The following is a 14979-nucleotide window of genomic DNA, read 5'->3' on the forward strand; positions in this document are numbered from 1 at the left end:
TAGTCTGCTTCTATACTATGTGATTCAGTATTAGGTATTCAGTATTAGGTGTTCAGTCACGAGACTGCTAACCTGGAGTAAACAGGGCGGCACTGCTAATTTTCCAGACAAGATAACGCCATCTCAGCTTCAACATCACAACAGAGCCAACACAGCCCATCAATGTTTTAAAAAAATTCATCCCCCCCAGAGAAGGGGGCCTTACAAAACGTAACGATGAAAGTCACCATCAAGGAATGGAATTCCGTCGCCACATGGCAGTGGGATATTCCTGAAGACGACGTTTGCGGTATCTGCCAGGCTCACTTTGACGGGACGTGCCCTACCTGCAAGTATCCTGGCGATGATTGCAGCCTATGTACGTGCAACTCTTGCCTCTAAAGTCGTAACACCAAAGAGTTGACGCGTTAACCAGCTCTTTACAGTATCTGGAAAGTGTGGGCATAGTTTTCATATGGTTAGTCGGCTTTCTAACGTGTGTTTTTAAGAGCGTCAGTAATGCTGATGTGAGTATAGCATTGCATCATGGAGTGGATTAAGCAAGAGTCTGCAAAGGGTCAATGTCCCATGTGCCGACAGCGTATGTATTCTTTTTTTCTCCTTGAAAAAAAAAAAAAAAAAAAAAAAACAAAATGTCAACCACAGTACTAATGAAATGGGTTGAAATAGCATTTGAGTGGCAAGATCAGGCTAATGAAACGCCTGGGATCCCCGTACAAGCAGAATAGGACAACAAATAGTATAGAGACAAGGCTACGGATACAGTAAACGACAATATACCAGGAGATAAAATTATAGAAGCACTAATATTAACAAATTGAATTCGCCATTATCATCGGCCATGTCGCGTGCTTATATATACATAAATTACTTCGAATGCATGCTATCCAGAAAGTTCCACAACCAGCTCAGGCAACCTCTTCATTATATGCTCATCATGAGGAAACAAGTGTCCCGAATTCCCCTAGGCCTCCGGGACATAGACACCATCTTTGCAGAGCACCACCACCTTTTTGAAGAACCGCCGCCACTCGAGGGGATCTCCTTTGATCTTGACAAACCGAATGTCTAGAACTTCGAAGCCATCTGGGAGCGGCTGCTTGTCCACACAAATTTCTCCGTGCAGACTCTGTCGCCGACCATCGATAGCACGGATCTTGATGGTGACTATGGGGCTACTATTCGGATTCGGCGTGACGGGAGCCAAAGGGACGTTTAACTGATGTAGGGCGTCGCTGAGCATCTGTATAATATGGGCAGAGGGCACATGGGAGAAGAAGCGAGTAAGAGATTCGGGGGGACAAATGTCACGGAATCGCCGAGCCTGCTGTGTGAGTGACATAGACGGTCCTGGAATTTGCGAGAACTGTGACACGGAGGGCTCATCCGCAAGGGAGTCGAGGAGCGTGCGACGAGCGTTATAAGAGCCCGTAGGCAAAGAAGACGGCAGGGCCCTGGAGCGAAGGACGGGAGCCTCCCAGTCCCAGTCTTTATCGATGATGGGAGTAACTGGGGCGTCCGGCTGGGTAGACGAAAATCGCCCGGCGTTGAGTCCAGAATCAATAGTTGGATCGTGAGATGTTGGAAGGTAGCCATGTTTAGTCGTAGGTATGTGGCTGAGGTCGATTCGTAGATTTTCTAGCATCTTGGTGGCCAGCCCAATGGGGTCAAGAATTCTGCCATCAACAGTGAGCAGCGGGTTATGACGTGTATACCAAGGATGCTGTCGTATCTGATTAAAAGTAAAGCGTTTCTGAGGATCGACGGACATCATGCCTCTGAGAAGGGAGAGGGCTTCCAGAGGGACTCTCTCCCATAGGGGATCTGAGCTCTTCCCTGATGTCTTTACGTACTCGCCAAACTCCCAGCTTGTCGACGATGGTTCATCCCAGGGCGTGTTGCCAACTAACAAGACGAAAAGGATGACTCCGCATGACCATATATCAACAAGGTCTGGTGAATACTTGGCTGAGTTGGGTGCTCTCTTATCCACTCTCCCACAGGCAAGAATCTCTGGCGCGATATATGGCGGGCTGCCACAGAGCGTTGAGCTGGTCTTGCGCTGGCCTTTGTACTCAAACATGGTTGCCATTCCGAAATCGGCCAGCTTTAAGCTTCCATCTTGAGACAGGAGAATGTTCTCCGGCTTAAGATCCCGATGTGCCACGCCCTTGGAGTGCATGAAGCTCACGCCACCCACTAACTGGAGGAAGTAAATCTGAGCAATATCTTCTCGGACACCAACATCCGCCTCAATCTTGTCAAAGAGATCACCGCCCTCTGCATACTCCATGGCTATCCATCGCCATATAGCGTCTTCTCCCGAAGCAAACCACTCGATAATGTTGGGATGCTGACCAATGTGAGAGTGGAGAGAGACCTCCATGGCAAGTTGCTTTGCAGAGATGCGGCCATGCTTAGTGGCGTATCCCTTGTGAATAAGCTTGACAGCGAACACTGGACTTGATGAGTCTAATGGAATAGCCTTTTTGATTCTGTTTTTGCTCTATTCATTAGTAAGAATTGGAGGGTGGGTTTTGCAAAGCAAGGGGTGAATGAGATGTGCTCATACGAAGCATAGGCACCGCGACCAACGGTCTTGGATATGATCCGGAAAGGCAACTCCTTTGGTAATGGGTCAAGCTGCGACTATGAGACAATTAGCAGTATTCATACGAAATTTGAGCACGTGAAAGAAGAATTGCAGTATTGGTCGTATCGAAGCTTTTGGAAGGGGTGCACAATCACTCACCATGATGATTTCTATTAGTGAAGCTGCTTCTTTCTATATAGCGTATTGTATCCGCGCAGAGGCAAAAATTTGAAATAGAAAGGAAAAGAAAATTAGAAGTGTAAAAAGATGAATTAAACACGAGAACGCAACGGTAAGAGTTCAAGCCCTACTCAGAGAGCATGGTTGAAGCACTACAATTAGGCAGTGATATCTGAATTGTTGTTAACGATAGCGCGCCTCTACCGTGTAAAGAGGTTTTGGAGCTGATTGAATTTATGGGCCTTTGCTTTTTGCTTTTTGCTTGCTCTGTTCTCGCTGGAGCCCCGCCACTATCCATTGGCTGCACAGCTCAAAGCTTATCTGCTCGGTGCGTTGCTGCGGCAAACGCCCCCAATAGCGGTCCCCATTCACTGAAACCACGCTGGCTGACCGGCAACAAGGCGTGTCTTAGGTGACCTGAACTCGACGTGTTTTTTTCCTCCCAATCTCGACCTTCCCATCCATTCAGATCCCCGTCATTATCTCGTGCGCATAACCCTTGCTTTTCTTTTTTCTTCTTTATTCAGGCAGCTTTCCCCAGTTATATCTTCTTGGGCTCGTCACTTCACCTTCCTACCTTATTAGGTAATTACCTACATTACATTCCGCTGCCTTGTTTCTTGGGAATTTCTGAAGCCGTTTCGTTATTGCCCAACGCGGAACGCCTGCCGCTTATTTGCACCCCTTCCCTACTTCGAACCCATCTCCATCATCTCTTTTTCGAGACAGCTTTTTTGCTCGTCTCGTGTACTTTGGACCACTTTTTTATCTCTAATAATTCACTCCTTTGCCCTTTCTTGCGCAGGATATCATCGTCCGATTTGTTTACAATGGAGTATACCGAGGACAACCAGAACGCCGCCCCCGGCAGCGTCCAGGCATCTAAGCTCAATGCCGCTCGCAAGGGCCCGGATTCCCAGAGCGTCACCAAACGGTGCGTGCTCTTTAGTGAAGATATTAAGTTGCTAAAGATGCTAATACGTTTTCAATAGGCTCCAGACCGAGTTGATGACCCTCATGACCTCACCAGCGCCCGGAATCTCCGCGTTTCCCTCCGCTGATGGCAACCTCATGTCTTGGACCGCCACCATCGAGGGCCCCGAAGATACCCCATATTCTGGCCTCATGTTTAAGCTGAGCTTCGCGTTCCCATCCAACTATCCGTATGCTCCACCTACCGTCCTCTTCAAGACGCCCATCTACCACCCCAACGTCGATTTCTCCGGCCGCATCTGCCTCGACATTCTCAAGGACAAGTGGACCGCGGCCTACAACATTCAGACTGTCCTATTGAGCTTGCAAAGCTTACTCGGCGAACCCAACAAGTATGCCTCCTCGCTCACTCACGCGACCAACAGCAATAAAACAGTCACTAACTGATACCGTTTCTACAGTGCATCTCCATTGAACGGCGAGGCCGCAGAGCTGTGGGACAAGGACCCCGAAGAGTTTAAGAAGAAGGTTTTAGGACGACACCGCGACATTGAGGAGGAGTAAAGCATTTCATAGCGTGCAGACTTTATGATTTTACGTTATTGGGTACCTGGAGTCTTTGGAGCACACGTCAATCGTTTGATAGGGTATTTGGGTGTATTTTGCATTTCCAGAACTAGGGCTGGGGAAAGGGGGGCTGTCCATCCCTTTCACAAGCGCATGACCGGTTACAACATATAATAGAACCTGTCAAATTCATCATGACAAATCACCGCCTAACCAGGCTGCTTCCCGTCACTCTCCCTTCTGTAACAATCAGGGACTCTCTACCGCGGCAATTGTTGCCGAGGCGAGATGTTTCGTTGTGGAATAAAAAAAACCTTGTTGATCACATTGCCGTCTTTTATTTTAAGCGTGAAAAGCTAGAAGAGCCGGTTGCAACTCCGTAATGCCATGCCACCCCAGAACCATTCCCAATGAGAAACAAGTTTTCTTTACTCCTCAACGACCTCAGTCGCAAGGCCCTTGGGGTTCTTGACATTGACTGCCTGAACGTAGCTGTACAACTTCTCCTTGGCACCCTCCTCGTCGTTTCGTCGTCGGGAGATTCGGACTCGGATTCTGTAGGCAACACCCTTAACACCCTGCTCCCAAACCTTCTTGTTGAGGGAGGGGTCGATCCGGACGTCAGAGGTACCCTGGGGGAAATGAGTTAGCATTCATGGCCCATTGGTGAAGAGTTTCGTGTCCATCGCCAAGCAGTCAAACTGCGCTCATCGGGATGTCGCGATTGGGAAGTCGTACCATGGCCTTGGTGGCGAAAGCCTTGATCTCCTTGATGGCACGGGGAGCCCTCTTCTTGAAGGTAACACCATGCAGCTTTACACACCAACTGTTAGCATTCCTTGTATATGAAATCCTGAATTATCGCCTTTGCTTCTTTCCCTTCTTTCCCTCCTCTTGTTTGCTTTTCGATAATTCGCTTGGGTAATCGAGGCGACATACTCTCTTGTGCATGTGGATGGTGTACTCGCGGGCAACCACGTCCGCAATGGCGGAGCGCTGAGTAGGCTTCTTTGACGACATTTCTGGATTGGATAATTAGTTTTCGAGTCGAACGAGAGGTGGCGTAATTGCGAGTGTTGAGGATTCTCTTGCGACCAGCGTTTGACAGAGATTCCGTATGTGAGAGGGAGAGAGGTTTGGTGCGCTTCGTACCTGCGGATCGACTCTTCACGGTCTTGACGTTGGGAAAGGTGGTTGAAGTCGGAAATGCTAAATTCCACAAAATCTTTGTGCGTAGGGCAGGCTCGAAATTCCTGTGGTGGGGGTAGCGAGCCAATCATGGTAGGGTCGCTGCGGGCTCCACCTAAATTCACGTGATGGGCCAACTCGCAGCTGCATCTGCACCTGAGGCATCAGTTTTCGACGCCAGTCTGCGCCCCAAGCGGAAATGAAACCAGCGCCAAACTAAATGACCCGTTCTCCATACTGCGTCCAAGAAAGCCATCGCCGCCGCATTCCAGCCATCACCACCGGCAACGAGCTACTACAAGCTCCTGTGTGACGGCTTCTCTTTTCGGTCTCTCGCTCGTTTCGTCCTATCGCATCATTGTTCGTCGCTTTCGTCCGCGCCCAGATTCGCCGTCACTCCCCTGGCAGGGAGATTTCTTCCCTTCTCGCGAGCTTCTGTTGTTGCTCGTTGCACAAATTATCACAACTAGCAACCGGAGTACCAAGCTATAGCTGGAAATTTTACTATATCAAGCTCAAGGAATTCGCTCGCTCCATCACAATCAACAATCTTATAGCCCATCATGGCAGACAGTCGAGAAACCACGGCGTCAACAACGCCTCAGCCCGACATGACGCGCAACAGACTGCCAACCCTTTTCGAGGTTTTGAGCCGTCGCACTCTTCCTCCTGTTGATCTTTTCTCGTTCTACATCTATATGCGAGACCAGCAACGATCTGTTGACTACCTGGACTTTTGGTATGAACCATCAAGTATAAAATAGGCAGAGTATATGATGGAATACTGACGTATTGGCCAGGTTGGATGTCTCACAACACATGTCGCTTTGTCGCCATTACGTCCGTGAACTTCGACGATCAGTTCTCATCGCGACTCCGGATCTGGAAAAGACTTCTAAGCGATCGTCTATTCTGGGGCTTGACGACCTGGATTCTCGTGCGGCTGGTCCATCGGGGTACCCAACTGAGAAGGAAAGAGATCATGATGCCCATATGTCGGCCTTCTTGCGCGAAGATGTGAGCCACGAATCGCCTCAAACGCAGAGCGGCTCGAACCACACGAAGCCTAGCCCTCCATTCAGTGCATCTCATGATGCGACAGACTCAAACTCTCCGGCCCATACGGTTGCTCGACAGGATATTAGGGCCTCTGCCGAGAAAATTCTCTATACATTCTTGATGCCTGGAGCTGAAAGAGAAATTACGCTGCCCGGATCGATTACCCAGGACGTTACGGCCAACATTGAAGAGTATGGTCGAGACGACCCGGAAGTCTTTGATGTGGCTAAGGACTATGTATTCCAGGCGATGGAACGAGATGCATTTCCTGGTTTCTTGCGTATGAAGGCTTTGGGCAATCTCATTCCCCCAACCCTCGTCATGCGTCTCATTATTGGACTTGTTGCCATGTTTGGAGCGTTTTGGACTTCGTTCATCCTCATCTTCCTTGATAAATCTAGAGCGCTTCGATGCTGGGTAAGTTTTATTCCAGTTCGACATTCAACCTGGCTATGGAAAATCCTGCTAACATGTCACCCTTTCTCAGCTCATTCTTCCATTCACCATTGGCGTTTATTTCCTTGCGTCATACCAGTACTCCCTGGACCCTATCTTGGCACTCATCGGATTCAGCGAGTACACGCCGTTTAACTTCTCGCGCATTAGAGAACCCTATGTCCGCCGCCTCCTTGCGAAGCGAGCCATGATGGTACTGGCTGTGACTCTTCTGATTGATGCTGGACTATGTGTTCTGTTCATTCTTGTCCCAGGCAAAAGACTCTAAATCTTGCTTCGCATGTCTCTTCTCAGCCAGTGGATGCCGGACATCACATTGGCTTGTACGCAAAATCTTGGACACAGGCTATCTCCGTGCGCGTACCGTTGAGAGCAAGATTAATCTAATTCAAATGACGACCGTTACGAACAATTTTTATAGGGTATAATCGGGCGATAGGATACCTTTTCCCCTTAAAACTAAGACCCGAAAAAGATAACATCAGGGACTTTGGCGCGAGCTTTTAGACTTTTTCTCTCTATATATACACCTACATGTTTTTATTTCGTTTTATCTGTATCACAGGCAATTTGTATCATCAGCCGTGGCTTGGAGTTGCTGGTCTAACGTTTTATATTCCTCAATAATATCAGGGTACTGGATTGCTTGTAATCTGTTTAAGTCATGTATTATATCATATTTCGTCGTGACTGTCTAAATTTACATCACATTGGAAGTCTAAGTTCCGCTTATCTTGCCAACGTTCTGCCTTGCCTCTGTTTACAATTTCCTCTTACTGGCTCTTTTGGCCACATCGTCCACTGGGTGTAAGTCATCGATATCCATTAGCTCGGCATTTGATTCCACACCCGTGGGGTCAGCCATGGAGCGTTTGCTGATAGCCCTTCGAGTCAGATTGTCGCGTGGGTATCCTGAGAGCATGCTTTTATCCTCACTCACACTTTCCACTAATGTCTGTAACTTTTTGTCTGAGGCTCGCTTCTCCCTCTCTCGTACAGTAGCCGCATCACGAATGCTCTTGATCTGCTCTTCGAGGTCTCCGAGGGTAGACTGGCAACGACCACCCCAATTTTGCAGGGCACTAATCATATCTGGGATTGTGCCGGGAGCGAGATCTCGGAGAGGAGCAACGCTTGTTACTGAGACGGCTTGGCGAGCAGGGTCGAGGGTGGCGTGCAAGAGGCCGGCGTAGATGGCTGTGATGACGAGGTCCTCCACCTCTCGGGGTGAAGAGAGGCCTAGAGCCTTTTGTAACGCATCGTATGATAGGCTTGATCGATCGCTAGCCAGGGATAGAAGCGAAAGCTGCCGCAGCTTAAGGGTCTGGGTGTCGTTCAAGGTGGGTAGGTCGGCGGTGGCATGGTATGTCCCGTAGGAGCCGTAGGAGAAGATTTGGAGTATCGTAAGGTATGATATGAACTCTGGACTGGCTGCGAGGGCCTGAATCTGCGGTGTCTGGAGGAGCTCAGTGAAGATGAAGGTGTTTGGAGCTGAGGTTGCGCGAGTGACGAGATCGGCGGCAGCGCGGGGAGAGGTTGCTGACTTTGAGAGCGCCAGGAAAGGCTATGGCAATGCTTGCGTAAATACGAATGTCGTATACCGGAGAACCTATTTGTATTAGGGGGATCATACCTCTAAAGCGTTCAACGCTTTGGTTTGCTCCATGGTGATGCCGTTACTGTGACTTTATTTCTTGAAACGTGATGGCAGGCTAATGGATCACGCTCTAGAGAGGCTGCCGCACACTGACTGCGGCGGAGAGTGGGGTAAGATAATCTCGATCTGAGAAGCGAGGCTGACAATTTAGAAAGCTATTGAACAAAGGCGCCAAAAAACAGTATTAGTATATGACTTCGGGATGTGGTGTGGGTTGCTGTTTAGTGCCGACAATCTGCAGTCTGGATCTGTTTTGCTTGGGTTAGGTGTATCAAGAAGGTTTGAGGTTTTGGAAGGCAGCAGTGCTGAGTGGTCGCTGGGCCTAGCTACAGTGGAGAGGCGTGAAACGGAATGGACTTGGGCGATTTTAGGTTAAGAGGTGCACCTTGGGCTAGTGAAACTTAATAGTGCTACTATTATTGCTACTATTATCTTTTATCTACCAGTATTCGTTCTATTGAAGTCTTATTTCAGGAGATGCGAAAGCTTCTTTTTGAGCCATAAAGAGCTGAAGAAATTAGCGGTGCACAGAATAGGGTTATTATTATAGCTGCTGCTACTGCTGCTGCTACTCTGTACAAAGTAGTAGGTATTGGGGTACATGTACTTAGACGCTGGCAGCTTAGCTGTGAATGTCTCGGATATCTTCATCTATGTTGGCAGCTTCATCTACAGGCTGTACTTTGTAAATACGCGCATCCATTAATAATTTCGATTGAGTTGACCCGAAGGATGATAAAGATAGACTACGACAAGCTTCAAAGGGCCGAAGGGGCGGCTCTATCCGCGAAAGCGAGATTCCGCAGAAACATTGCTACCAAACAGATGCATTATGAAGAGGGGAAATACCCTTGGAATCAGTTGTCATCTTTTAGCTGACATTTGATAGCTTGAGCTTAAACAAAATGGGAAAAGGGATTTGCATGGAGTATTATTATTTGTCCGAGGTGCTGGCGATGCTACTGTACAGCAGCAGCATATTGGGGTTTGATGCATGCTGACCAGATTGAAAACAGAAGTAGCAGGGAGCGGATTAGGGCTCGCTGCATGCTGACCAAGCGGAAACTGTCACAATGGCAATTTCAGCGGCCTTTTGTATTCTCGGACAGCTTTACTCGGATCTAAGAAGCATGTGCGGCTGCACACGAGCTTGATATCTTGACTTATACGACGCGCAAGCGTTCTTCACCTCGCGAGAGTATATGTAGACTACTGGCCTAATCCGGAATACAGGCGGTTTGGGTAAGGCATTACCCAGTAAAGGCAAAAGTAGGTGCTGTACGCGTCTGCCCAAACGAAATGATTGCGGTCCTTCATCAGCATTTAACAGGCGGGGAGAGCGATTATTCAGCGACGCACCGGCACATCAGCGTTGCTGAAACAGGGCCCAGCCTCTGTACCGCCTGGGGGCTTCACGATAGGCGGCTGCTAGCCTCCCTAAAACATCAATAGTGCGACAGATGCAACACCTCCGTCTTCCTCCTATTTAGCATTTTACGTATAACTGGGTGCAGAGCCTACGAAACATCCTTACGCGTCGTTATTTTTTTTATTTCCTCTCTTTCATTTCTTTCATTCTCCTTCTCCTCCACCTTGCGGCCCTGGCTGGTCACATTGTGCTTTTTGTTTCCTTTCTTACGTACGTTCTGACGTTGTTGGGCTGAGTCCGGCTTTTGCTTTTCCCGCCAAGCCTTGTCCCTATTGAGCCACTTGATTTCTTATTCTCCCACCTTTCCGGATACCACCACGAGCAGCGCTATTCTTGAGCGACCAACCGCGACTCGGCCACACACCCATCTGCGACCGGGCGTTCGTATTGGCTTAAGCTTTGGCTCTCTGTGGCGCTATTCGCATCTTCCTGGCTCCTTCTTGGAAGGATTTATAATAGTACGGTAACCTTATGCACCCTTGCATCTCCCTTGCATCTCACTTCTCTCGTGCCAGGTATAAATGAGAATCATTACCTGGTTTCTGGCGGAGGGCCGTGACTGGGTTCCCCTCTGCAGATAAGCGCCGCGGCTTGTTCGGCGAGACACTTTTTGCTGACAAAATCCGATCCGGCTAGATACTATTAAATCCTCACTCCCATCCGTTTGCGTTTTTTCTTGCGGAGCTGGTCTCTGAATAAATCCGACGCTTGGTTCGCCCATAGGCCCGGTTACCGACCGATCCAGCTTCTTGTTAATTCTTTATTCTTCGTGCGATGCTTGCGGCTTCAAGGTGAACAACATTAAGTGAAAGGCTTTCCGCCGTCCCCTGCGCGGGCCTTTGCTTTTCCGCTTGTGAGACAATATATAAAAAAGGAAAAGACCAGAAAAAGTAGTAGAACTTGAAGAGAGAAATCATGGCTCCAGCATACATCAAGGTCCCCGGGAGGGACATCGATGAAGATGCAGGTCTTGCGCCCAAGAGTGCGCACATGGCAACGACCACTTTGCGCGTTGGCGGCATGACGTAGGTTGCGCCGGCTTCCATCCGAACTCGAAAGTGTTCCAAATAACGTTGTCACTGACATGGTTTTTCTCTTCTACAGATGCGGAGCTTGCACGTCGGCCGTCGAAGGTGGATTCAAGAATGTCAAAGGTATCGGCAACGTCTCTGTCAGCCTCGTCATGGAGCGCGCCGTTATCACGCACGATGCGCAGATCCTCAGCGCCGAGAAAGTCCGAACGATTATCGAGGATACCGGATTCGACGCCGAAGTTGTTTCAACAGACCTCTTGACCCCAGTTGTTCCTCGGTTTTCAGACAAGGCGACCGAGAGCGAAGACGACGGAGTAGTAACGACAACAGTCGCGATTGAGGGCATGACATGTGGCGCCTGTACCTCTGCTGTGGAGGGCGGTTTCAAGGATATTCCTGGCGTCAAGACCTTCAGCATATCGCTCCTCTCCGAACGAGCCGTTATCGAGCACGATCCGGAGCTTCTGTCAGCAGAGAAAATCGCTGAAATCATCGAAGACCGAGGCTTTGGCGCCGAAATCGTTGAGAGCAAAGCCAGCGCCAAGAGCGAAGATCCCGCAAATACCGTTGCCACTACGACTGTAGCCGTCGAGGGAATGACATGCGGTGCCTGTACTTCTGCTGTCGAGGGAGGCTTCAAGGGAGTTGAGGGCGTCTTAAAATTCAACATCAGTCTTCTGGCTGAGCGCGCAGTCATTACCCATGACATCGCGAAGCTCACTGCTGATAAGATCGCTGAAATCATTGAAGACTGCGGGTTTGATGCCACAGTATTGTCTACCACTTTTGACGCCCACGACCAAAATGGCACATCAACCACCTCACAGTTCAAGGTCTATGGTAGCCCAGATGCTGCCGCTGCAAAGGCTCTCGAGGAAAAGCTGCTGGCTCTTCCTGGTGTCCAGTCTGCTTCACTCAGTCTCTCTACTGATCGCCTTTCAGTCACACATAAGCCTGCCGTCACTGGCCTTCGCGCAATCGTCGAGGAGGTGGAAGCAGCGGGCTTCAATGCCCTGGTGGCGGATAGCCAAGACAACAACGCACAGCTCGAGTCGCTGGCTAAAACAAGAGAGATTACAGAATGGAAAAACACCTTCAGGATTTGTGTCGCAGTGGCTGTCCCGGTCATGTTCATCAGCATGATCCTGCCAATGGCTTTCCCGAGCCTAGATTTCGGTGTCATTCAGCTCATCTCTGGTCTCTATCTCGGCGATCTCGTCTGCATGATTGCTATTACACCAATTCAATTTGGTGTCGGAAAACGATTTTACATTGCAGCCTACAAATCACTCAAGCACCGTGCACCTACAATGGATGTCCTTGTGGCTCTTGGCAGTTCTTGCGCCTACTTCTTCAGTGTTATTGCCATGATCATTTCTATTATCCTACCACCGCACTCTCGACCAGGTGTGTTTTTTGAGACCAGCGGCATGCTTTTCACTTTCATTTCTCTTGGCCGCTTCCTTGAGAACCGCGCCAAAGGCCAAACTTCAAAGGCTCTGTCTCGCCTCATGTCTCTCGCTCCCTCAATGGCAACCATTTACGCCGATCCTATTGCCGTAGAGAAGGCATCGGAATCATGGGCCAAATCTGCTGAAGAGTCTACCGACAACATGGCCCAGCGTTCAGACGAGGCAAATGCTTCAGTTTACGAGGAAAGGAGCATCCCGACCGATCTGCTTCAGGCTGGGGATATCGTCGTTATTCGACCTGGTGATAAAATCCCGGCCGACGGTGTCCTTGTCAGAGGTGAAACCTATGTCGATGAGAGCATGGTAACCGGAGAGGCTATGCCTGTGCAGAAGCGGTTAGGATCCAACTTGATCGGAGGCACTGTCAACGGCAATGGCAGAGTGGATTTCCGTGTCACTCGAGCCGGTCGCGATACCCAGCTCAGCCAAATTGTGAAACTCGTTCAGGACGCCCAGACCACGAGGGCCCCTATTCAGAAATTGGCCGACACTTTGGCAGGCTACTTTGTTCCTTTGATTCTGGCTCTTAGTTTACTCACTCTCCTCGTATGGTTGATTCTCAGCCATGTCCTCCCTCACCCGCCCATGATCTTCACCAAGGATAACAGCGGTGGCAAGGTCATGGTTTGCATCAAGATCTGTATCTCCGTTATTGTAATTGCATGCCCTTGTGCCCTTGGCTTGGCGACACCAACTGCTGTCATGGTCGGAACGGGCGTGGGAGCTGAGAATGGTATCCTCATCAAGGGCGGAGCTGCACTGGAGACAACTACCAAAATTACCCAAGTCGTATTCGACAAGACCGGCACAATCACACGCGGCAAGATGAGCGTTGCCAAGATGGAGTTGGTTTTCGGTTGGAAGGGTGACTCGCTACGAAAGAGACTCTGGTGGTCAGTTGTTGGTCTTGCCGAGATGGGCAGCGAACACCCGATTGGCAAAGCCATTTTGACTGCTGCTAAAGAAGGACTTGGAATTCATGATGCTGAGAGTGCCATTCCCGGTAGCGTCGTTGAATTCAAGCTTACTGTTGGTGGAGGAATCAACGCCCTCGTTGAGCCTGCATTGTCTGCTGAAAGAACTCGTTACAGGGTTCTAGCCGGAAACGTCAAGTTCCTTGAAGGCAATGGTGTCGAGGTTCCCCAAAGTGCCATTGATGCCGCGGATCAAACCAACTCCTCAACAAAGGGCAAAGGCAAGGGCTCACGATCAGAAAATATTAGCGCAGGAACAACAAACATCTTCATTGCCATCGATGGACAATACACTGGCCACCTCTGCCTTTCGGATATCATCAAGGATGGTGCGCTCTGGGCGATCTCTGTGCTCCACCGCATGGGCGTCAAGACTGCCATGGTTACCGGAGACCAGCGGCCTACGGCCTTGGCCGTTGCGGCCGTTGTCGGCATCTCCCCTGAGAACGTATTCGCCGGTGTTAGCCCCGACATGAAGCAAACCATCATCAAACAGATCCAAGAGCAAGGTGAAGTTGTTGCCATGGTAGGAGACGGCATCAACGATTCCCCCGCCCTGGCCACGGCCGATGTTGGTATTGCCATGTCCAGTGGAACAGACGTCGCCATGGAGGCCGCAGATATCGTCCTGATGCGCCCCGATGATTTGCTGTGCGTCCCGTCCGCCATGCACCTCACCCGACACATCTTCCGCCGCATCAAGCTGAACCTGGCATGGGCTTGCCTGTACAACGTCATCGGCATCCCCCTCGCCATGGGTTTCTTCTTGCCCCTCGGTGTTCACTTGCACCCCATGGTGGCAGCAGGCGCCATGGCCTGCAGCAGCGTCAGCGTTGTGCTGAGCAGTCTCATGCTCAAGTACTGGAAGCGACCCCAGTGGTTCGAGGAGAACTCACTCGACGCCTCTGGCAACAGCAACCTGCAGTGGAAGAGCGGCTCCGGCGTCGTTGGCTGGGCAAAGGAGATGTTTGGCCGTGTTCGTGGCACGAAGCGCGGCGAGGGATACGTTGCACTGGAAGATCTCGAGGCTTAAATGCAAGCTTTTTAATGCGAGATGTGTGTATATGTTGGACCTGTTTTGTTGTTAGCCGTGCGCGCGCGTGGGTGTATATGACGATGGCAGTTGGTTGGATTTGTAAACGAAATGGTAATTGGCCGGACCAAGGAGCATAGCGTGGGTGTTGGACGAATAATGGCGTTTTAATTAGGGACATGATCCTCAGTATCAATAATCGAGATGTCTTTCATATGTCATGAAATTTTTTTCAGTCCTTTGTGTGTTTTGAATAGTAGCAAGTTCCACTGAAAACCAGCGAATGATGCCCTTGTAATAGTGCTTATGATTATAGAACGTAAAAGAAATTGCAAATGACTTTTCAAGATATATCTGATTGGAAACATCCATAGTTCTTATAAGGGAAAAAAATTGATCATGCG

General features: G+C 49.6%; 7 protein-coding genes across 7 annotated transcripts; 4 read left to right on the forward strand and 3 right to left on the reverse strand.

The window, feature by feature from the left end:
* The first annotated feature begins 124 nt into the window (after positions 1 to 124).
* GGI43DRAFT_414645 (putative anaphase promoting complex subunit Apc11) lies at positions 125 to 829 on the forward strand. The gene is made up of 4 exons (XM_083207059.1): positions 125 to 358; positions 426 to 457; positions 517 to 580; positions 670 to 829. The coding sequence occupies exons 1-4, from the start codon at positions 217 to 219 to the stop codon at positions 726 to 728; spliced, it is 297 nt and encodes a 98-aa protein (XP_083057105.1). The 5' UTR covers positions 125 to 216; the 3' UTR covers positions 729 to 829.
* A 4-nt stretch (positions 830 to 833) lies between these two features.
* Positions 834 to 2995, reverse strand: GGI43DRAFT_414647 (serine/threonine protein kinase CHK1). The gene is made up of 3 exons (XM_083207060.1): positions 2753 to 2995; positions 2573 to 2649; positions 834 to 2495 (listed from the first exon to the last, which is right to left on the reverse strand). The coding sequence occupies exons 1-3, from the start codon at positions 2753 to 2755 to the stop codon at positions 965 to 967; spliced, it is 1611 nt and encodes a 536-aa protein (XP_083057106.1). The 5' UTR covers positions 2756 to 2995; the 3' UTR covers positions 834 to 964.
* Positions 2996 to 3396: 401 nt separating this feature from the next.
* Positions 3397 to 4477, forward strand: GGI43DRAFT_204849 (protein UBC11). The gene is made up of 3 exons (XM_083200112.1): positions 3397 to 3707; positions 3766 to 4098; positions 4168 to 4477. The coding sequence occupies exons 1-3, from the start codon at positions 3604 to 3606 to the stop codon at positions 4268 to 4270; spliced, it is 540 nt and encodes a 179-aa protein (XP_083057107.1). The 5' UTR covers positions 3397 to 3603; the 3' UTR covers positions 4271 to 4477.
* A 224-nt stretch (positions 4478 to 4701) lies between these two features.
* On the reverse strand, positions 4702 to 5293 carry GGI43DRAFT_387181 (60S ribosomal protein eL31; the record flags this gene model as incomplete). The annotated part of the gene is made up of 3 exons (XM_083203892.1): positions 4702 to 4905; positions 4976 to 5086; positions 5213 to 5293. The coding sequence occupies 3 exons, from the start codon at positions 5291 to 5293 to the stop codon at positions 4702 to 4704; spliced, it is 396 nt and encodes a 131-aa protein (XP_083057108.1).
* Positions 5294 to 5676: 383 nt separating this feature from the next.
* GGI43DRAFT_414650 (RGS domain-containing protein) lies at positions 5677 to 7615 on the forward strand. Its single transcript, XM_083207061.1, has 3 exons — positions 5677 to 6200; positions 6262 to 6937; positions 7008 to 7615. Exons 1-3 carry the CDS (start codon positions 6025 to 6027, stop codon positions 7242 to 7244), a joined length of 1089 nt encoding a protein of 362 aa, XP_083057109.1. The 5' UTR covers positions 5677 to 6024; the 3' UTR covers positions 7245 to 7615.
* On the reverse strand, positions 7543 to 8642 carry GGI43DRAFT_430355 (PCI domain-containing protein; the record flags this gene model as incomplete). The annotated part of the gene is made up of 2 exons (XM_083209239.1): positions 7543 to 8540; positions 8610 to 8642. The coding sequence occupies 2 exons, from the start codon at positions 8640 to 8642 to the stop codon at positions 7737 to 7739; spliced, it is 837 nt and encodes a 278-aa protein (XP_083057110.1). The 3' UTR covers positions 7543 to 7736.
* Positions 8643 to 11064: 2422 nt separating this feature from the next.
* Positions 11065 to 14976, forward strand: GGI43DRAFT_414656 (E1-E2 ATPase-domain-containing protein). The gene has a single exon (XM_083207062.1). The coding sequence runs from the start codon at positions 11147 to 11149 to the stop codon at positions 14573 to 14575; it is 3429 nt and encodes a 1142-aa protein (XP_083057111.1). The 5' UTR covers positions 11065 to 11146; the 3' UTR covers positions 14576 to 14976.
* The last annotated feature ends 3 nt before the right edge of the window (positions 14977 to 14979 follow it).

The sequence above is a fragment of the Trichoderma evansii genome, assembly GCF_050947405.1.
Source record: "Trichoderma evansii strain SZMC 28006 chromosome Unknown GGI43scaffold_23, whole genome shotgun sequence".
Taxonomy (NCBI): Eukaryota; Fungi; Ascomycota; class Sordariomycetes; order Hypocreales; family Hypocreaceae; genus Trichoderma; species Trichoderma evansii.